Source organism: Lithobates pipiens, unplaced genomic scaffold (genome assembly GCF_037356315.1).
Source record: "Lithobates pipiens isolate NorthernLeopardFrog02 unplaced genomic scaffold, aLitPip1_a1.2 Scaffold_13, whole genome shotgun sequence".
NCBI lineage: Eukaryota > Metazoa > Chordata > Amphibia > Anura > Ranidae > Lithobates > Lithobates pipiens.
This window is the reverse complement of record NW_027507718.1, coordinates 456,701,900-456,725,899: the sequence shown is the minus strand read 5'-3', so window position 1 is coordinate 456,725,899 and position 24,000 is coordinate 456,701,900. Positions and strand designations below refer to the sequence as shown.

At 41.9% G+C, this 24,000-nt stretch overlaps 1 protein-coding gene across 1 annotated transcript in view; it reads right to left on the bottom strand.

Moving 5' to 3' along the window:
• The window catches only part of ZBTB49 (zinc finger and BTB domain containing 49), an 84,613-nt gene that overhangs the window by 33,410 nt on the left and 27,203 nt on the right, over positions 1-24,000 (bottom strand). The window contains exon 3 of the mRNA XM_077477791.1: positions 17,012-18,060. Coding sequence (XP_077333917.1) covers positions 17,012-18,060 — 1,049 coding nt within the window. The remainder of the gene's footprint in view (positions 1-17,011; positions 18,061-24,000) is intronic.

Sequence of the window (24,000 nt, the reverse complement as noted above, 5' to 3'; positions counted from 1 at the left end):
CGCTGAAAAAACGGAGTGGGGGTCCACCCCTAAGTCCATATAAGACCCTTATCCGAGCATGCAGCCCAACCTCCTGAGCCGTACCAGGCCGCGTGCCCTTAACATGGGGGGTGCTTTGGGGGTCTTGTCCCCCTCTTCGGTTCTTCTTGCCAGGCCTCCGCGCCTTCTTCCAGCTCTTTTCCTGACCGGCCAGGTAGGGTGCTCGGATAAGGGTCTTATATGGACCTTGGGGGCACCCCCACGCCATTTTTTCAGCGTAGGGCTTTCCCTTTAAGTCCATACCAGGTGACGGGACCAGCTTCGTGTCAATCTCGCCGCCGAAGGCGACGACATTGACTTCCTTCACAAGTCCCGTCTACCTGGAGCCGCGTTCAAAATTAACAGACTTTTCTCCGTGCGGGAAAGTCCATTCATTTCAAAAGTACGGTGGACTAGCACACACACGGCCGTATTGTTCGCAGGACTGCGAGTCCGGTGGACAGTTTTTGAGTCACAACTACTTTCGGAGTCCCACCAGATAGTTTGATCATGTGTACGAGGCATAACAGAAGACTCAATATACTACCACAGCACTCACAGCACTGTGGTAGTGCATTGAGAACAAGCTGTCAGGCGTGTTTTTTTTTTTTTTTTTATTGTGACAGGGGGAGAAGATCCCCTGCTAGCTGTCAAGCGGGGGCTGGTCCTTTCATATTATGTTACACTTTGAATATGGGTGTAACATGTAACATGTTATGAAACGTGAACTTATCCTTTAACCACTTGCCGACCACTGTCAGCACATATGCAACGGCAGAATGGCACGGCTGGGCAAAGTAACGTACCCATGCGTTACTTTGAATTTCCCACCGTGCATGTGAGCGTGCACCGCTGGTGGCGCGTGCGCCTAACGCAAGCTCCATGACCGTGCCCGCGGACTCGATTGCCGATGGGATACCTGCGATTGTGTCACAGAGCTGAATAACGGGGAGATGCCGATGTAAACAGCATCTCTCTGTTCTGCCTAGTGACAGGACACTGATCATCTGCTCCCTGTCGCCGGGAGCAGCAATTTTTATAGTAATCAATGCAATTTTATAACATTGATCACTGTATTAATGCCAATGGTCCCAAAAATGTCAAAATATCAAAATTGTCCGATGTGTCCACAATAATGTCGCAGTCACAATAAAAATCACAGATCGCCGCCATTACTAGTAAGAAAAAAAAAAAACTTTATAAAAATGCCATAAAACTGTAGACGCTATAATTTTTGCGCAAACCAACAAACCAATAAATGCTTATTGCATTTTTTTTTTTTATCAAAAAAAAAAAAAAAGCCTAAACTAAGGGAACATTTTTTTTTTTAGATATTTTTGGGGGATATTTATTAAAGCAAAAAGTAAAAAAGAAAGCGTTTTTTTTTTCAAAATTGACGGTCCTTTTTGTTTATAGCGCAAAAAATAAAAACCGCATTGGTGATCAAATACCACCAAAAGAAGGCTCTATTTGTGGGAAAAAAGGACGTCAATTTTGTTTGGGAGCCACGTCGCACGACCGCACAATTGTCCGTTAAAGTGACGCAGTGCCGAATCGCAAAAAGTCCTTCTGGGGCTGAAGTGGTTAAGCTGGTACATTTCTGTGAGCAGCAATGAAGAATAGTGAATGATAATGCAGCAGTGAGTCTGCAGAGGGGTATGTAAAAGAGCCTGGTTATTACTATCTAAATGGATTTCAATAAAGATTCCATGTCTAGTTTATTAGCTCTCAGCCAGTGATACACAAATCCTGGGGGGGGGGGGGCGTTGATGACCGCAATTCATCAAAACAGTTTAGCGCAGCCTTTCTCAATCTCCAATCCCTGAAATAACTTTCAGGTCTCAGGGAACCTCTGCCAATAATCAGTCCATCTACAGCTCACAAGACTTTGTAAGCTGAGATATAAGGATAAATAAAAGAATAAGAAATGTGGCACACTTTGGTGTATTTGAAATGCAGGGCTGCTCTATATAACTAAATTATTTTCAGTAAATATGAAATGAAACAAATAATTACCCCTTCCCACCGACAGTATGCATATATGCAGCCTCAATGGTCTGGGATTTTTTCCGTTAGGCCGCATATTTGCGTATCTCTCTCTGTGCTGGAAGCATGCCACACAGCGAGCTCCCAGCACAAAGACCGGGGTCTCACTCTGAGCCCTGGGCCCGTACTAACGATCGGGACCTGGAACTCCCAGTTCTGGGTCATCTGTGATGTCCTCTGATTGGCTAGCACAGTGATCAGTCAGCCCGCCTCCTATGGTTTTCTTCTCTCTGAATGGAGGGGAGAGAGAGATTGTATCTCTCTCACCTTGTAGGGAGAAAGAAACAAAAAAAATTGTGTGTAAGGGCCAGTTCATATCACATGCGGTCCAGTGCATTTTTTTCTGCCTCAAAGACGCTTGGAAAGTAGGTTATATGGTTTCCATTGTCATAGTTCACACCAGTGCGGTCAGTTCCAGGGCGTTCCAGTTCCAGAAAAAAAAAAAAAAAGTAGAACATGCTGCATTTTTCCTGCACTGGAACACTGTAAAGCACATCAAAATCGCACCTGACCTCAGTACAGTGAAAAAAATTAAAACAGGAAAAAAAGAAAAAAGCATCTGGAATGCATCCGGAAATGCATGAAAAATGCAACGTAATGCGTCAAAAATGCACATTCAGAAATGCATCAAGAACGGATCTGGTGTGCGTTTTTCCAGTGTGAACCAGACCTAATAATAATAATAATAATGTGGTATCGCTGCAATTGTCAGGAGCAGAAGAATTTATTTTGGGTTGTATATATATATATATATATATATATATATATATATATATATATATATATATTTTTTTTTTTATATATATATATATTTTGTGCCAGTTTTCCTTTGCTAATAAAACAAAAAAAGTAGATATCCATTAACATTTACCATCAAATGAAAGCTCAGTTTGTCCTGAAAACGCAGTATAATCTGCCTGGATGCACAAAGTAGCTGTAATGATATGTACAGTTTTACTAACACAGGTCAAAGTTGCAAAATTGGGCTTAGGCATTTGTTTTACCCTTAGGTGCAAAGGGGTTAATAATGGACAGAAAATAAACAGACATTGCAAATTATAGTTTCATAGTTGGTAAGGTTAAAGACTCCAGCCCATCTAGTTCAAGCTGTGTGGGTGTATAGTGCTCCCTAACATTGGTTGGCAGCGAAGAAGGGACCCTGTACATTGACAGTCAGTGGAAAAATGCTCTATTACATTGGTGGTCAGTGGAATAGCTGCTTAAGACTGGTGGTCAGTTTAGTGCTCTTTTACAGTGGTGGTCAGTGGACAAAAGGCCCCATTGTATTGGTGGTTATTGGGAGAAGAGACCCTAACACAGGTGGTCAACAGAAGAAGGGACCCCTTACATTGGTAGTAAGTGGAAAGAATGCCATTTTGACAGATACAGTAGCTAAAAAATAATTGGTGTCAGTGGTTACTTGTCTGAGAGTCAGGATTTGCCCAAGGAACCCCTAGCAACCTGGGAAGGAACCCTAGCTGGTGAAAGGCTGGTTTAACCCTTTAACTGCCAGGTCCGTATGTTTTACGTACCTAATAGCGGAGGGTTTTACACACACACACACACACACACACACACACACACACACAGCTGCAGCCACCGGGAGTGTGTGTATATCTGACAAGCCAGCTGTCAAATAGAAGTGATCTGGTGGTCTTTTAGACTCCGGATGTCTCATTAAAAAGAACCTGTCACCAAAAAGTCATCACATAAGTGAAGCATGCATTGGGGACGCCTACACCCAAAAAAGTTGATTGCAATACACATGTTAAATGTACACACACACTAAATACATTCAATGCCACACACACCAGAGTGACAGCAGTAGCTTTAGCACCAGACCTCCTGCATAACTCTAAACTGATGACCTCTGGGGGTGTTTAAAGTATTGCCTATTGAAAATATAGGGTACTGAAGTTTGTCGCCATTTAATAGGCACATGCAATTTTAAAGTTTGACATGTTTGGTATCTATTTACTCGTGCAACCTCATCTTTATATTTATCCAAAAAAATTGTAATTTGTTCAATTTTTGTGTCCTACAATTGACTTTAGCGCTAATATAGCACAACGTAAAAAATCACAAAATAGGATTTTTCTGTCATACTTACCTATAAAATCCTTTTCTTACAGTACATCATGAGACACAGAGCAACCAAAGCAATGACTATATGGGTTATACGCCACCTATTGGTGGATGGACACTCGCAGTTAGTTAAACAGGAAGTCCACCTCTATATAACTCCTCCTACACAGGAAGGACCTCAGTTTTGTAGCAAAGCAATGAGTATCTAAAAAAAGATGGGAGAGATCTGTGTGTCCCGTGATGTACTCCAAGAAAAAGGGTTTAACAGGTAAGTATGATGGAAAAATCCTATTTTCTTTATTGTACATCACGGGACACAGAGCAACTATAATGACTATATGGGATGTCCTAAAGCAATGCCCTTGAGAGGAGGGAGACAAAAATCACAGAGAGTGCCACCTGAGAAGGACTCCTTGTGACCAAAGCCATATCCTCCATGGCTTTGATATCTATCTGGTAAAATTCAGTTAATGTATGAACAAAAGACCATGTAATGGCCTGTGAGGGGTTAGCTCGGCAGCGGGTGTGTGTGACCCTCTGGATGGGTTCACAACACAAAATCAGGCACAGCAGACAGCGGTGTAGGTGCAAAAAAACAAAAGATGCGGTTTATTTATGCTACATGCAGTGAAACATATAACAGCCAAACAAAAATAAAACATGAAAATAAATCCTGGTCAGCTTGACCTCTAATTACACACTTAGATTCCCTATCTAACAACTGAGTGCAGCCTTGTGCAGCACCAGTCCCTGTCTCTGTTGTAGAGGTTTGCCACACAGGCGTTAACTCACCGCACAGAACAAGTGTCACACTCCCCAGTCTATACAACACAAAACTGGTTCCAGGATGGAGCATCTCCCTAAGCATGCTGGGGTTTTTTGTAGAGGTCTTAATGAGCCCACTTACTTCAGCTGGGCTCATTAACTCTTCCCCTCTAATTGTACAAGTCTGCATAAAGCCTGAATCTAGGGCACACATATTTCCCATCCTGGATACAACCAGGTGATTTTACCTGCGTGTTGCCACAGGCCTTAAATCCTGAGCCACTGACACCTGATGGCAGATGGCCTAAGATGTCCCAACACCTGGTAGTGAGCGCTTTTACAAAAAAGGGTGGAGGACCTTGCCCTTTCAAGCCATAGGCTCAAGTAATTAACTGGCAAATCCAATGTAAATAGTTAACATGGATGCCTCCTGCCTATCCTGGGCTCTACTGGCAGCACAAACCAGGATTTCTGACCTGTACCGACAAATCAAGTAATTCTGACCGCCAGAACTACCTCCAGAGTATGCAGTGATCTAACTCCTGGCAACTGAGGATCAGAAAGAAGGCAAGACATTGGGGTTGATTTACTAAAGGCAAATCCACTTTGCACTAGAAATGCACTTGGAAGTGCAGTCAATGTAGATATGAGGGGAAGATGTGCAATGTTCTATCATCCAATCAAATACAAGCAGAAATGCTGTTTTTTATTTTCCTTGCATGTCCCCTCAGATCTACAGTGACTGCACTTCCAAGTGCACTTGTAGTGCAAAGTGGATTTGCCTTTAGTAAATAACCCCCATTGTCTTGATTCAAGTGAAAACTAGACACCATTCTAGGCAAAAAATGGATGAGGACGCAACATCACCTTATCATGATGTGAGACCAAGAACAGCTCCTTGCATGAAGGAGCCAGCAACTCTCACACTCCACTTAGTGAAGTGATAGCCACCAAAGAATCCACTTTCTGAGATAAAGGACCAACAGAATCCACAGATTGGAGCAAAACGTGACCTCTGCAAGGGCAGTCAAGATCAGATTCAAGTCCCAAGGACACAAGAATGGCATGACAGGCGGGACTGTCTACGTTACACGCTGTATGAAGTATGAATCAAGGAGTGAGAAACAACGGCCTCTGGAAAAAAATGTATAGGGACGAATCCTGATCCTTAATGGTACTTAAGGCCAATATCCTTTCCCATACCGATTGGAGAAAGAAAAAGAAAATCTCCCACTCACATATTTCCGTGGGTGCCACTTCCTGGCTTCATGGCAGGCAAAAAAATATTTCCAAGTCCTGCAATTGAAGTTCCCCAAAGATGGTTTCCAGGGGCTCAACATTGTTGAGATATAGGACTCAAGATCTTTAGGTCCCGCTGGACTGGGAGTGTCCCAGGAGCGACACCCACAATACTCGCTATGTCAGTGTACCAAGTCCTCCTGGGCTAATTCAACTAACATTATCAGTGTTACCCCCTTCTGGATACTTTGCAAAAGATGTGGCAGAAATCAAAACAGAGGTAAAGTGTCAAATAAGGGAGAACTGGTCCCTAAGGCATTACCAGTGCATCCACCCCTATTGCCAGTGGGACCCTCGTCCTGGACACAACCTGTTCAACTTGTTGTAGAACTTGGAATCTAGTAGATTCACCTGCAGAGTTCCCTCTGCCACTATTCTATACCTGGAATATGCACTGAATTTAGAGACAGGGCTTATGCTGTCCCAGACAGAATGTGGTTCACCTTCCTGAGCCGCATGACTCCTGGTGGCGCCCTGGTGGTTGATAGAACCTCCAAGATATTTATGAGCAGTATACCCTCCTGTGGAGACCAAGTCCACTGAAAAGTAGCCACCCTCAAATGAAACAGAGAAACTGGCATCAGTGGTTACCTGAAAGAAAGCATTCATCCTTTAGAGATTCCGAACCATCAACCACCAATCTTTAGCTGTGTAACACCCAGAGAACAGAGCCCTTTGGCAATCTAATGCCTATATCTTCAAGTTCCCAACAGAGAGAATTTTCCTTTACCAAGACCTGGAGTAGGACTGTACATAAGGAATGTGCTTCGACCTAGATACAGCTGCCTACTGCAAAATGTCTCAAAGGAAAATCTGGACCAACTGCTTCCTGAGCAAAGGTTATTGAGGTATACTGAGATTGACACCCCCTGCATCTTTAGGAAGTCCAGCACCGGAGCTCAGAGCTTTGTGAACCTCAGAAGCTGTGGTCAGCCTGAAGGATGGCCACAAAAAAGAAAACAGACGCCTTTCCTCTGCAATTACAGAAAATTTTGATGAGGCAGGAAACAACCCGACACATGAAGCTGTGTGTTTTCCTGATGATTATGGGCCCAGCAAACTACCTCTTGCAGAGAGGTCATCACTGGACAGACCGAGCCTATGTGAAACAGAAGGATGCCCAGTGGATTGAGATCGTAACCACTTGCCGACTGGCTCACGTCGACATACATCGGTAAAGTGGCACAAGTGTGCAAAATGATGTACCCGTACGTCGCTGCATCATCTGTGGCTAGAGGGCGCGTGCGCGGCATCCGCCGTACGGGTGTTCCCGCTGACTCAATGTTTTCGCCAGTGGCCCGAGATTGTGGCACAAAGAGGCAGAATGGGGAGATGCCTATGCAAACAAGGCATTTCCCTGTTCTGCCTACCAACATGACAGAGGTCTACTGCTCCCAGTGATGCCAATGGAGCAGTGATCTCTGTCATATTCTAGTGAGTCCATCCCCCCCTACAGTTAGAACATGCTGAGGGAACACAGTTAACCCCTTGATCGCCCCCTAGTGTTTAACCCCTTCCCTGCCAATGACATTTACATAGTAATCAGTGCATTTTTATAGCATTGATCGCTATATAAATGCCAATGGTCCCAAAATAGTGTCAAAAGCGTCCGATCTGTCCGCCGCAATGTGGCAGTCACGATAAAAATCGCAGATCGCCGCCATTACTAATAAAAACAATTATTAATAAAAATGCCATAAATCTATCCTCTATTTTGTAGACATGATAACTTTTGCGCATATCAATCAATATACGCTTATTGCAATTTTTTTTACCAAAAACATGTAGAAGAATACATATTGGCCTAAACAGAGGAAAGAATTAGATTTTTTATATATATTTTTTTTATTAAAAAAACGTTTATTGAGCATAATAAAAAGGACAACATAATCAAGTGCAGGGTGCAACATGCACCAAATACAAGGATATAGCAGCTGATAACATTGTGTTACGAATAGTGCATAGACAGTACTTCACTGTGCTTGATGAAACAGGGAGTCCAGAGAACGGGGATCACAGGTGATCATTTAGTATATTCTGTATAGGACCACCCCGAGGGCGCAGGGAGAGATAGATTTTTTAACTTTTTTAACGCATATTTATTATAGCAAAAAGTTAAAAAAATATTGCTTTTTTTTTCAAAATTGTCGCTCTTTTTTTGTTTAAAGCGCAAAAAATAAAAACAGCAGAGGTGATCAAATACCACCAAAAGAAAGCTCTATTTGTGGGAAAAAAAGGACATCAATTTTGTTTGGGTACAACATCGCACGACCGCACAATTGTGAGTTAAATTGAGGCAGTGCCATATCGCAAAAAAGGGCTTGGTCAGGACGGGAGTAAATCCTTCCGGGGCTGAAGTGGTAAAGATAGACCTCATGTCCCTATTCAGTTTTGAAGCTACTACCATCTAATTGTTTTACAATAATGAGCCCATAACTTTTGCTCCAAGACCCAATGCGAGGCCAAGACTGACCCGACTAAGGAAGGAGCGAACCACCTCAGAGACTGCTCTAAAATCTTATGGTCTGAGATACTCTCAAAACACAGCAACCTCAGGTGCCTCCCTCACTCAGGAGGGAAACCTGGGCAGTCTCACATTCAAGTACTAACGAGGCTTGATCTGAGATCAGGCGCCACAGTGGCTCAGATCACCCTGATGCCATTGGTCCAACGGGAGATGTAAACATTGCCAGACCACAGAACCCGAGGGCAGTGTACCTACCTCACCCTTCTAATTCATTTAGCTAGTCTAACAGATACATAATAAAGTGACTGTACTAGACAAACTAATACACAGTTCCACAAGGATGCAGGTCTGGACAATGTTGGCCTACTGCTATACAACCCCATAGGTATGCAAGTATGCAGGTACCCAGGTATGCAAACATGCAGATAAGTATTCTTGCCATTCATGCATCTATGTATGTAGCTCAAGGCAATAAGCACATATGTATATAGTCCTATGAAAAATAAGCACATATGTATACCGTTTAATGCAACTAAGCTATATGTATACAGTTAAAACTAAGCGTATACGTATGTAGTACAAATGAAAACATGCCAGCATGTGTTTAAGCAATATTCAATTACGGAGGCATGCACTTATGGAAGCATGTAGGTATGTGCTTAAAGTGGATGTAAACCCACTCTCATCCTTTCTAAACTGCTGCAATATTGGTTATCTAGAAGGATATACAAGCCTCCTGCATGTATACTTATCTGTCAAATGTCTCCCCTCTGTCTGCTATGAGACCCGAAAAACTTCAGATTTTGTGGGTGGGTCTGTTTTCCAGGGCTCAGTGGGTGGAGTCGTGATGTCAGTAGACTTCCCGCCCACCTCTACACACCCCATATCAACATGCATTTTCTCCTGTGTATTACTTACACTGAACTTCTGCTATGATCACGAACATCCAGTCAAAACCCAGAAAAGTCCCCACATGACTTCAACATGCCAAATCATGCTGAGGTGTGGAACAGCCAATCCTTGCAGAGCAGCTGAAGAAAGGAGTGGGGGTGGAAAATAAAAAATAATGCATGTCTTAGGCTAGTGCACGAGATATGTGAATCACCTGTCACTCACAGCAAGGCGGAAGAACGGACAAAGATTTTACAGTTTGTCCGTTTTATTTCACTGAAAAAAGACGAGGATTACTCAGAGCTGGATTGACTCTTTGTGGCAAGAATGGGCACAGCTGATCTGAAATCCCATACTCTATATTGTGTCAGACAAAAAAAAATTATAAAAATTGCGGGTTTACATCCACTTTAAGTAAATATGCATTTAGGCAAAACACGAAATTGTGTATCCATGCAAACATGCACTTACGCAATACGTGCCCAGGGAGACCTGCATTTATGATACGTGTTTATGCAACATATTAGGGCTGCACGATTAATCATCAAGAATCGTTACCACGATTTTTCCCCCGTTGAGATCTTGACAAAAGTGTTTCACGATTCTTGCTATGCAAAGAATTCTCTCTGCTCTTCTGAAGCCACAGCCGTCAAAAGAAAGGAAGGAAAAAAACGGGCAGTCTGCCAAGAATCACAACATTCTTTAGCAGTGGAACTAAGTATAAACATTGTAACAATTTGTCAAAGGAATAGACTCTGTCTATAAGTGAGGAAAGTTTAAACACCTAAACACTAAGGGCCCTTTCACACGGACGTGTCCATATACAGGCTCTGCTTTGCTCAGCAGGGGATGGCTCAGTCGATCCCCGCTGAGCAGGCAGATGACAAGTCGGTCTCTGCACACTGTGCAGGGACCGACCTGTCAGAGTGCTGCTCTCTTCTATGGGGGATCGGATGACGACGGACCGTAGAGTCCGTTTTCATCCGATCCGATGACGGATGGAAAAATAGGGTTCGGATCGGAGTGGGTCGGATGTCACCGCTGACATCCGTCTCTCAATAGAGGTCTATGGTGCGTCCGTTCAGGTCCGCCTAAAAAACTGACAGGCAGGCCTGAATGGTCCATCCGTGTGAAAGAGGCCGAAACCTTTTTCTGACATTTGTTGGTTTCAAGTTAAAATTTGCTAGAAAATTACTTAGAACCCCCAAACATTCTATATATATGTATATATATATATATATATATATATATATATATATATATATATATATATATATATATTTTAGTAGAGACCCTAGAGAATAAAATGGTGGTTGTTGCAATATTTTATGTCACACTGTATTTGCACAGCGATCTTTCAAATGCATTTTTTTTGAAAAAATTAATGAATTAAAAAATAAAACAAAAAAAAAAAAAAAAAACTAACCAGTAACGTTAGCCCAATTTTTTTTATAATGTGAAAGATTTTACGCCGCGAGAATCGAGAGAGAATCGCAATCTTTTTATCGTGATTCTCATTTTAGCCAGTCACGCAGCTCTACAACATATATTATTACGCAACACGTATTTATGCAATCATGTGTCTATGCAAACAAGCATCCACGTGAACATGTATATCTATGCAACATGCATACACACTTATGCCCACACATCTATATAAACATATGCTTATAAAAACTTGCATCTACCCAAATGCATCTACACAAAACGCGCTGGCGCAGCCAGCCTTGGGGGGCTGCATGCTGGGCTTATGGGCACCACCCACTTGTCAGGCGTGGGGGCCACGGGGCGGGCCCTCTGTAAACATGTGCCTATGCAGGCTTGTGTTCTGTGCAAGTAAGCAGATGGGCTCTGCACATGCTGTTTGCGAACACGCCTGAGCTCATCCTTATAGATTACCATGACTTGTCTGCCACACAGTTCTCCCATAGTAAGTACTTACACTTCACTAGTATCCATGGGCTGGTGTTATGTCCCAAGAGGCCCTGCTGAAGCTGTGGACCTCATGGCCGCCAGAAGAAGCCGATGGAAGAAACCACGTATAGGTACATGATTTTGCGCTTAAGGGCCACCCTGCCACAGTATCTGTACGTGGGGCGGTCCTTAAGTATGCAAAAACCCCCGCAAAAATGGTGCTGGCAGCGAAAAGGGTTAAAGTTTTTAAAATAAATCGTATACAACAGTGTTCAGTAAGAATTTTTAGTTATTACAGAATGTAAAAATGTACCCTGCCAAAGGATAATTTAGACAAAAATGATCCACACATTTTAGTGTTTTAGTAAACACTATTGAAAAACACTGCTCTAGAAACATGCTCCTGAAAACAGAAACCAATATATTAACTGCTTCAGCCCTGGAAGATTTAGCTGCTGAATGACCAGGCCATTTTATGCGATTCGGCACTACATCGCTTTAACTGACAATTGCGCGGTCGTGCGACGTTGTACCTAAACAAAATTGACGTCCTTTTTCTCCCAAAAATAGAGCTTTCTTTTGGTGGTATTTGATCATCTCTGCGGTTTTTAATTTTTGTGCTATAAACAAAAAAAGAGCGACAATTTTGAAAAAAACCCACAATATTTTGTACTTTTTGCTATGATAAATATCTCAATTTTTTTTTAAAAAAAAAGCTATTTTTTTTCTCAGTTTAGGCCTATATGTATTCTTCTACATATTTTTGGTAATAAAAATTGCAATAAGCATATATTTATTGGTTTGTGCAAAAGTTATAGCGTCTACAAAATAGGGGATAGATTTATAGCATTTTTATTATTATTATTTTTTTTTTACTAGTAATGGTGGCGAGCTGCGATTTTTATCGGGACTGCGACATTATGGCGGACACATCGGACAATTTTGACACATTTTTGGGACCATTGGCATTTATACAGCGATCAGTTCTATAAAAATGCATTGATTACTGTAAAAATGTCACTGGCAGTGAAGGGGTTAACACTAGGGGGTGATCAAGGGGTTAACTGTGTTCCCTGCTACGTGTTCTAACTGAAGGGGGGATAGGACTTGCTAGGGTAAGAGATAGACTGGTGTTCATACTCTATGAACACACGATCTGTCTCTTCTCCCCTCAGAGAAATGGGATTCTGTGTTTACACACAGAGATCCCGGTTCTTGTCATTTCACAAGTGATCACTGGAGCCCGGCGGTCATCGCAAGCCCCTAGTGGCCACAAATAGAAGCAACGTAACATGATGGCGATTCGTGCAGCTGAGCCATGTTGCCGCAGTACAACTGCAGCGGCTGGTTGGCAAGTGGTAAAGCTCCATGCACATTGGAGCTCATAAACAGATGTTTTTTTTTTTGGAGTTTGGCCTTTTTTTTTTAACAGCCCATAAACTCCACTGTTATCCTATGTGTCCATGCAACATGGACGTTTTTGAACTTCTATCAGCAGTGGATTTTATGGGCTGTTTTCTGAACGCCATAAAATGGCATTCAGGAGTCATTTTCCTGATCACAAAAAATGCCAAACTTTTCATAAATGCTGATAAACGTATATACACGTTCAAAAACGTGGCTCACCAGCGTTTAATGTTTTTGATCCATTGAAATACAAAAAGAAACGCGGAAAAACTTTAAAAAAACGCCAATAAACGCTATTGCAAAAACGTTAAAAAACATTGAAAGATTTACTGCAAAGCTACTGCTGTTTTTATAACGTTATTTTAACATCCAGTGTGCATGGAGCCTTAAAGATACTGCATACTCTAGGTACAAGACTGGTAGTTTCAGAACCCAATACATTTTTGGTGTCCTGAAATTGTGAGGAATTATAAGAAGTCCTACTGAGAAACACCATTTGGGGAACCCAAATCAACAGTCAGCTGACACTTGAGGGTCCCAGCAAAATGTTATACTAATAGTTTGACTCACAAGGACAAAAAAAAGTGTAGTGCCTCTGACAGAAGTATTCGTCATGAGGGACTTGTGGGTGTATCACTGAGAAGAAACTATAATTTTTTCTGACGAGAGTAAGCATTATCGACGTAATTAATAACAACTCTTTTCTATAGAGTTTTATATTGTTCTTTGTTTCCTGTTTTTTTACCTTTAAAAGAGAAGGGGCAGAAGTGAATGCAGCCATGTGCATCAGGCATTAGGAAATCAGGTTCATTAGAGGATTGACTAAAATGATAAATCTGATGTGTGTCGGGATGTGATCGTTCAAATATACAAAGAAAGCTTCTACAGCATGGGTCTTCAAACTACGGCCCTCCAGTTGTTCAGGAACTACAATTCCCATCATGCCTAGTCATGTCTGTGAATGTCAGAGCTGCACAATGCCTCATGGGATGTGTAGTTTTGCAACAGCTGGAGGGCCGTAGTTTGAGGATCCCTGTCCTACAGCTTCTTCTCTCATTCAAGTATAACTAAAGGCAAAAAATTTTTTTGTTTTGAATAGAGGGGAGATGGATTAGAACACCTGTCAGTTTTTATTGCTGTCTGTGTCCCAGTTAGGGAGATTCACCCTCTCTATTTGTCCTGTTTACTATTATCATTCAAAGTGAATGTAAAGAAAATCACAAATTTTAGGTTGTCCCCAGAAAAGTAATAGAGGGCTCTCACTTCCTGTTTGGCTATGGGACAGGAAGTGAAGGGAAATCTCTGAAATGGGACACAAATGGCAAAAAAAAAAATCTGACAGGGGTTATAACCCTACTTTGCTCAAAGCAAAATGAAAAGAAAAAAAGGTTATGCCTATAGTTCTATTTTCAGCCCTGCTAAACCACGGTTTCTCAACCAGGGTTCCTCCAGATGTTGCTAGGAGTTCCTTGAGGAATGAGCAATTTCTGCCTATCAGATAAGTCCCCACTGACACCACTGATCTTTTTAGCTGTCTAGACGGGGGGTAATTCTTCCCAGGGTGGATAAAAATCGATGCTCTTTAAAAAAAATCAAACAAATCAAATTTATTTTAATAAAATGTTTAAGTAAACATCTATCTAAAGATAGTTTTCTATTCATTTAATAATTTCGTTTATTCAGCATGAAATGGAGCTTAGTCATGTAGGATGAGGCTGTATGTTCTGCAATATTTACATTTTTGGTTAAAATCTTTCAATGAATCCAAGCTGAATGCACTGGATTGATGCATTCACACAATTTCACAGTAAAGTTTAGGAAGATTCCTTTATCCCATTGTTTTGCAAATCTATGTACACTACAAACTGTATGATTGTTTGAAGAGAAATGCATCTGTACCAGGCTCTAAGTGTGAGGAGGAAGTAGAAGCAGTAAAAATGTAAGTGAAACCTAAGCAGCTTATAGACCTTATGATCTTTCTGCACATAGCTTGAAGTGCTTTATTCCTCCCTTGAGGAGCAAAATGGCAGCAGGCTGTCATAATTTAATGAAGTTTCCCTACCTATGGAAAAAGTAGGTATGCGTGCAAAATGCAAGTAATTTAACAAAGAGATGCAAGGCCTGGAATGAAACAACATCACACGAAGACGTGCTGTGATCAAAAGACCGTGTTTAAAGTTTTATTTTTATTTTCAAAGATATTTCATTTATGTACTTTAGTTAATAAACATTGATGTTTAAGCAAATACAAGAATATGTATTATAATGTTATTGTTTTAATTAAATAAAATAATTTGTGTAATTCTCCAACTATGGGCGATTAACCTATAAACCTAAAATCGGTTTTTATATTGCTGTTTTACTAACATGACAGCTTATTATTCTAAAATTAAAATGCTTAATTTTATTTGCAAATATTAAAGATTCTAACTACCAGGAAGAATGAGTTCTTACATTTAAAGAGCACCTGTCATTTCAGATTCATCATGGCAGCGCTTGTTAGTGGGCATCCACTTACCTGCTGCCGCCACGTCCCTCACCTTGTTGTGGCACTGTCGCATCACCAGCTGTTCCATTAAAGTGAATGGGACTATCGGAAGTCAACAGCGGGTCAGAGGAGGAGCCGCTGCAGGACAGAGATGACAGTTGCTCTTTAAAAATTATGATTTAAATCAAGCCTTTTTACTAGTGATTTAAATCAACTTGATTTAACCACTTCAGGAAGGATTTGCCTCCTTAATGACCAAGCCATTTTTTTTGCAATACGGCACTGCGCTGCTTTACCTGACAATTGCGTGGTCGTGCAACGTTGTACCCAAACGAAATTTACATACTTTTTTCCCACAAATAGAGATTTTTTTGGTGGTATTTGATCACCTCTGCGGTTTTTATTTTTTGCGCTATAAACAAAAAAAAGAGCTACAATTTTGAAAAAAAAAACAATATTTTTTACTTTTTGCTATAATAAATATCCAAAAATAAAAAAATAAATAAAAAAAAGTCTTCATCAGTTTAGGCCAATATGTATTCTTCTACATATTTTTGGTAAAAAAAAAAAATCGCAATATGCGTATATTGATTTGTTTGCACAAAAGTTATAACATTTACAAAATAGGAGATATATTTATGGCATTATTATTATTGTTTTTTTACTACTAATGTCGGCTATCAGCGATTTTTAGCATGACTGCAACATTGCAGCGGACAGATCAGACACATGATGCTTTTTTGGGACCGTTGACATTTATACAGAAATCAGAGCTAAAAATAGCCACTGATTACTGTATAAATATCACTGGCAGGGAAACGGTCAACACTAGGGGGTGATCAAGGGATTCAGTGTGTCATAGGGAGGTGTTTCTAACTGTGGGGAGATGGGACTGACAGGGAATAGAGATAGATCGCTGTTCCTGATTACTAAAGACAGCAGATCTGTCTCTACTCCCCTGACACAATGGGGATCTGTCTGTTTACATTGGCAGATCCCCATCCTGGCTCTGTGAGGAACGATCGCATGTCGCCGGCCCACTATACCTCTTAAAGCATCCGAAGTACATCTATGGCGATTTGCGCAGTCGCGCCAACTGACCACAGTATAACTGCGGAGGCTGGTCGCTAAGAGGTTAAATCAAATCCACCCTGATTCTTCCCAATGATCACAAGTGTAAGGAGCATTTTTCCCACTGACGTCACACTAATGTATTATGAGTTGTAGATATGGAAAGCAGGAGTTCCCTAAAAGAGGAACGTTATTTCTAGGGTCCCTCTGTTTTGAATAGGTTGAGTAAGGCTGTGCTAAACTATGAGACGGTAAAGAGTGTAATACGCAGGTATTGCCGCCCACTGTATTCAACTCCAAATGTAAGGTAAATGAAAGACAGGCTTCAGCTTAGATCCCAGCCCATTGGTCAACCTGACATGTTTCACCCACATTGGGTTTCATCAAAGAGGCACCGATCTGCTATGGTGAAGAGTGGTTATGCAAGGGACCTAAAAGTTACCAGATGTTATGCCTCCATAATAAACACTCAGTGCTTTATAAGCTATTGTGTACCATGATGGCCTGCGTGTTATTTTTCTCTTTCATGTGGAAAACATCAAACCATTACCTCACTGTACCTGTGTGAGAACGTTTGTGCAGCCCCAGGTTGCTGGGGTGTTTGAAGGTCTTGCCACACAAGTCACACGCACAGTGCTTGGGTACCGATACACCTGCATCTTCCAAATTAGGGCTCTCCGCTCTTTCCACCTCCACATCCTGAGCAATGTTCTCAAGCATTTCACCGTCAGCTTCTTTTTCTAGAAAGGTCTTTTCTGTATTGTCAAGCACCTCATTGGTGAACACCGTTTCCTCTATAGTGTTCTGCAAAACCTCGATCGGCTGAGCTGACTCTTCTGCTGCCTTCTGAGACCTGAGAAAGTTTAATTTCTTAAGGTGAATGGCTTTTTTAAGTCGCATTTCTGTAGGGAACTGCAACGGTGGGGCTTCTTGATCCTGGGAGGAAACAAACGTATGAGAAAATGCAGGCAAAGTTTCCAGAGGTAAAGAATCTGATGGGGCCAATATCGACTCAGAGGAAGTCAAAGTCCATGGTTGTGATTCTGTCAAATTAGACTCAATGGTGGCCGTCGTAGCTTGTTCTGCTGCTTTTTCTGCATTCTCCTTGTAGAAGAGTTTACTATAAAAATCCCGCAGCTTGTAGGGCTGACCATACTGCTTCAACTGAAGTTCTTTATTACTTGAGTTGACGGTGACAGATGTGGGTTTAGGGACCTCAGCTGAAGGGACACTGCCCTTATCAGACAACAATGGCTGGGAATGTCTGGCCTCTGTTACTGGATCTTCCAGTATTGGAGTGCTTAATTGTTCACTGGATTCAGAGTTAGTAAATGTTGGGTAATTTCCCGGTAAGGGTTCCGAGTTGCTACATGGAATAGGAGTCACAGACTCCACATTTGTAGTCAGTTTTAAAAAACTGTAACACATATTCAGGACGTTTTGTACTTGGAGGCACTGTGCAATGTCCAGCATAGCTTGTATGTTATCATTATTCAGGTCAAGATGTGAGGTGTACATGAAGTCCAGGATTTGACCTATGCCTCCAATATTCTTGATGTCCAAGTGGAAGACATCATTTTTCTGGACTGAGGTATTCTGAAACAGAGATCTGTGGAAGGAAAAATCAAGAATGGTGTAAGTTTAGGATCCTACACTCTTTTACAGATCCTCTTTGACTATTTGTAAGCATCAGGGTTGCAAAGATTTTATTTTTAATAAATGCTGATGGTTAACAGACATATTTTAGCAGTGGGAGGAAGGACACAAGGATTTTACACCAGTAAGGGTTACTTAAAGCGGTCGTATTGTCCGCTTGGTCATTTTTATCTACAGGTATGCCTATAATAAGGCTTACCTGTAGGTAAAATGAATATTTCCTAAACCTGCAGAGTTTCTTTCTTCTATTTTCATCTGGTGATCCAGCCAGTAAGTCTGTTTTTCAACATACACCTCTCTTGCAGTTACAAGGATGAGACATTTAACACCGGCAGGTTTGCTGTAAATGGTCAGCTTTTATTTAGGTAAAGTCGTTATCCCAAAAAGAAAATTAATTGCTGTAACTGATCATAAAGTACGAGCTGGAGTTTGGGTTTAACCTGTTAGTGTATTTAAATCTGCTAATATGTCTGACAATCCCTCCCCCCCAGACTGACAATGCTGCTGTCCAAATTTGCCCCCTGTGCTCCTTCATCCAGATTGGTGTCTGTATAATACAGGAGGTGTGTTACTGGCCAGATCACCAGGAAAAAACAGAGGGGGGAAAAGCCTATAAAAAGAAAATGCATCCACCACATCTAATAATTGGTAAGCTGCAATATATTACATTTTTGGTTTTGGGCTTAATACCACGTTAAAGTGTAAGTTACCACAATAATGATGATTGCTTATAAGTGTTGGCTTGGCCATAAAAGCGATTTTTTTTTATTATTAAAAAAAATTTTTATTCTCACCTGCTCTGTGCAATGGTATGGCTGTGGTTATCAATAAAAGGTACATAGAAATTACGTACAAGTCATTTTAGTCAGCAACTGGAGTTTTCCGTGTTGCTACTAACTTGCTACTGACTTTGAAGCTACTGTGTTCACAAATGAGGAGATCCTCCCAAAATGGAGAGGTCTATTTTCATCACTGTCCAGAATCCCATGAAATCATGTTTTAATTGCATATGAGTGTACAGTAATACCTTGGTTTGCGAGTAACGCGGTATAGGAGCATTTTGCAAGACAAACACACTTTTTTTTTTTTTACATTTTGACTTGATATACGAACGCTGTCTTGATATATGAACGCTGTCTTGATATACGAGCAGTAGTTTTAATGTAAATAAAAAAAGAATTACATTCACAATGTTGGAGTCTGGTGCTCATCCATGTAAAGCCGCTGGGGTATATGTATGGCAAAGCCGGTATACAGTACTGTATGTGGCCAGAGATCCGAGGGCGCTAGTGGCTCCCAGCACTTTCTGGAGAACTCGGTGCACCCGAAAGTGTCAACAGTTCCCGAGTGTCTCCTAATTCTCCAGGAAGCACTGGGAGCCACCAGTGCCCTCGGATCTCTGGCCACATACAGTAATGTATACTGTACACCAGCGGCCATTCATTCCTGGAATGAATTATACTCTCATTCCAAGGTATTTCTGTACTTAATTCAACCAATTATGTGGCATGTTAAATAATAAGTAAAAACAATCACTTAAAGGAGAAGTCCAGCCAGAGCTTTTTAGGCTGGGCTTCTCCTCTGGGCCACAGGAGTACAATTCGTTTTGCATTCCTGTGACCCGTTTTCAGCAGAGAATGGTCTGAAACCCGCTCTCTGCTGACGTCACTGCCATTAGTCAAGGAGCTCATCATCCCGACTTACCAAGTCTGGATCCGCCAGCTGCCTTGATTGATGGCAGTCTCAGCATGGCGCTGAGACAGCCGCTCCCCGCCCCTCCACAGTTTAGCACTCCAATGAGCTTGGGGAAACAGAGAGATTCTGACTGACAAAACCGAGGGGATCTGTGAAAACCGGGCCATCGGCGGTGTTCGGTGGCTCGGTTCTCAGTACAGAGATGGCGGGGGACATATGCAGAATCGGTCTGATGCTGCATCCACCTAGGTCAGTATGAATCAAAGAAAAAAAAAATGTTAATGTTAAAGTGGAGTTCCAACCAAAAGTGGAATTTCCACTCTGTTGTCTCCTCCCCCCTCCAGTGCTATGTTTGGCACATTTCGGGGGGCAAGCGGATAACTGTAAGTTTGCTCTCTTAAAAAGAAATGAAGGTTCTATAATTTTAATTATATGGGTATTTTAAATGATAGATACAGAATATCAACCAAAAATCCTGAAAAAACCCATGATACATGTGCTAGAAATTGAGTTGCAGTTTAGTAAGTAAAATAAGTAAGTATTTGCTCCCCAAGCAAAACATGACTTAGTACTTGGTGGAAAAACCAAGCACAGAGAAGTTTCTTGTAGTCGGTTACCAGGTTTGCATGCCTCAGGAGGGATTTTGGTCTACTTTTCTTTACAGATCTTCTCTAAATCCTTAATGTTTCTTGACTGTTGCTTGACAACTTGAAGTTTCAGCTCCCTTTATACAATTTATATAGGATTAAGGTCTGGAGACTGGCTAGGCCACTCATGACCTCAATGTTCTTCTTAAGCCACTCCTTTGTCGCCTTGGTGGTATGTTTTGAGTCATTGTCATGCTGGAAGACCCATCCACGACCCATCTTCAGTGATCGGGATAAGGGGTAGAAGGTTCTCATCCAAGATTTTACAATACATGGCCCCATCCATTAGCACCTCAATGTGGCAAAGTGGGCCTGTACCTTTAGCAGAGAAACAGCCCTAAATCCACGCTTAACTGTGGGGATGATGTTCTTAGGGTCATAGTCAGTATTTTTCTTCCCCCAAACACGGCAAGTCGAGTTAATGCCAAAGAGCTTAATTTTGGTCTCATCTGACCACAGCACTTTCTCCCAATCCTTCTCTGATTCATTTACAGTATCTCACAAAAGTGAGTACACCCCTCACATTTTTGTAAATATTATATTATATCTTTTCATGTGACAACACTGAAGAAATTACACTTTGCTACAATGTAGAGTAGTGAGCGTACAACTTGTATAGCAGTGTAAATTTGCTGTCCCCGCAAAATAACTCAACACACAGGCAACAAGGTCTAAACGGCTGGCAACAAAAGTGAGTACACCCCTAAGTGAAAATGTTCAAATTGGGCCCAAAGTGTCACTATTTTGTGTGGCCACCATTATTTTCCAGCACTGCCTTAACCCTCTTGGGCATGGAGTTCACCAGAGCTTCACAGGTTGCCACTGGAGTCGTCTTACACTCCTCCATGACGATATTATGGAGCTGGTGGATTTTAGAAACCTTGAGCTCCTCCACCTTCCAGTTAAGGATGTCCCACAGCTCAATAGGGTTTAGGTCTGGAGACATGCTTGGCCAGTCCATCCCCTTTACCCTCAGCTTCTTTAGCAAGCAGAGGTAATCTTGGAGGTGTGTTTGGGGTCGTTATGTTGGAATACTGCCCCGCGGCCCAGTCGCTGAAGGGAGGGGATCATGCTCTGCTTCAGTATGTCACAGTACATGTTGGCATTCATGGTTCCCTCAATGAGCTGTAGCTCCCCAGTGCCGGCAGCACTCATGCAGCCCCAGTCCATGACACTCCCACCACCATGCTTGACTGTGGGCAAGACACACTTGTCTTTGTACTGCTCATCTGTTTGCCACCACACACGCTTGACACCATCTGAACCAGATACGTTTATCTTGGTCTCATTAGACCACAGGACATGGTTCCAGTAATCCATGTCCTTAACCTGTTTGTCTTCAGCAAACTGTTTGTGGGCTTTCTTGTGCATCATCTTTAGAAGAGGGATGACAGCCATGTAGACCAATTTGATGCAGTGTGCGGCGTATGGTCTGAGCACTGACAGGCTGACTCCTTCAACCTCTGTAGCAATGCTGGCAACACTCATATGTCTATTTCCCAAAGACAACCTCTGGATATGACGCTGTGCACGTGCACTCAACTTCTTTGGTCAACCATGGCAAGGCTTGTTCTGAGTAGAACTTGTCCTGTTAAACTGCTGTATGGACTTGGCCAACGTGCTGCAGCTCAGTTTCAGTGTCTTGGCAACCTTCTTATAACCTAGGCCATCTTAATGTAGAGCAACAATTCCTTTTTTCAGATCCTTAGAGAATTCTTTGCCATGAGGTGCCATGTTGAACTTTTGGTGACCAGTGTAAGAGAGTGAGAGAGCGATAACACCAAGTTTAACACACACGCTCTCTATTCACACCTGAGACCTTGTAGCACTAACGAGTCACATGACCCTGGGAAGGGAAAATGGCTAATTGGGCCCAATTTGGACATTTTCACTTAGGGGTGTACTCACTTTTGTTGCCAGCGGTTTAGACATTAATGGCTGTGTGTTGAGTTATTATGAGGGGACAGCAAATTTACACTGTTATACAAGCTGTACACTCACTACTTTATTTTGTAGCAGCGTGTCATTTCTTCAGTGCTGTCACGTGAAAAGATAAAATATTTACAAAAATGTGAGGGGTGTTCTCACTTTTGTTAGGTACTGAAGATGTTTATTTGCAAACTTCAGATGGGCCTGTACATGTGCCTTCTTATGGAGGGGGACCTTGCAGGCACTGCAGGATTTCAATCCATGACGACATGTTGTATTACCAATGATTTGTTTGGTAACTGTGGTCCCAACGTCCTTGAGATCATTCACAAGTTCCTGATCCCTCGCTTTTCGGATGATCATCCTTACCCCACGAGGCAAAATCCTTCATGGAGCTCCAGACCAAGGGCGATTGAGGGTTATTTTGTGTTTCTTCCATTTTCGAATATTTGCTCCAGCAGTTGTCTCCTTATAACCAAGCTTCTTGCTGATTGTCTTGTAGCCCATTCCAGCCTTGTGCAGGTCTACAATCTTGTACCTGACAACCTTTGACAGCTCTTTGTTCTTGCCCATCATGGTGGGTTAGAATGGAAGAAAAAGATTCTGTGGACAGGTGTCTTTTATACACATAACAAGTTGTAGTTAGGAGCACCTTCTTAAACTGACAGGACTAATCTGTGTACCACATGAGCAAATACTGTAACCAGTCCATTGGAGCCAGAATTATTGTTGGTTGGTAGGGGACCAAATACCTATTTTTACACACTGATCTGCAACTCAATTTATAACATTTGCTTTATGTGTTTTTTTAGGATTTAAAATACACCTATGATAAAAATAATAGACCCTTTGTTTCTTTGTAATTGGGCAAACTTACAAAATCTGCAGAAGATCAAATAATTATTTTCCCCACTGTATTTTTTAAATTGACATTTGGCTGCACCGTTTCTACGTGCCTGTGCTGCCAGAACCTATGTTTGTGCAACGCTCTGAGCACCACTGAGCACTGCACACACAGGCAGCACGGGAGGGACACAAAGCTGCTGTCAATCACTGCTGTGGTAGAGGAAGAGAGCCGTGGATTTTGCTCTGTGTTTCGCTCTCATTTTCCAGCAACTCTATGGACAATTTTGTATAAAACAAAAATGACATTAAATACCAATTAAATCCACTTTAACCGACTTCTGCCCAGTCCCGGCAGCCCTTTAACTAGCTTTTAAGGGGAGGGCATGACAGGCTTCCAATTAGGTGATCACATGTCACAGTGGTCACCCAAATGTGGACCTGTCCTGACATTTCCCGATCAGAACAAGACAACGTTGTCACAGCGCCGGAGCCCACGACACTCAGAAGTAACTCCGGGAGCAATGCCGGCCTGGCGGAGTGGTCTAAGAGAACGGCTGCGGAGGCTTCGATCCCAGGTAAGTAATTCATAATGAGCTAGTATGCTATGCATACTAGCTCATTATGCCTTTGTCTTTCATTTTTTTTTTCTTGGGTTTACAACCACTTTAAGCTCTGGTAACAGTACTTGTTCAAGAGGATGGATATTTAAGCAAAGCCCTTTGAAAGGAACTCTGGCACGTTTTTTTTCTTCATTTTACCTTGGGTTCACATTTATG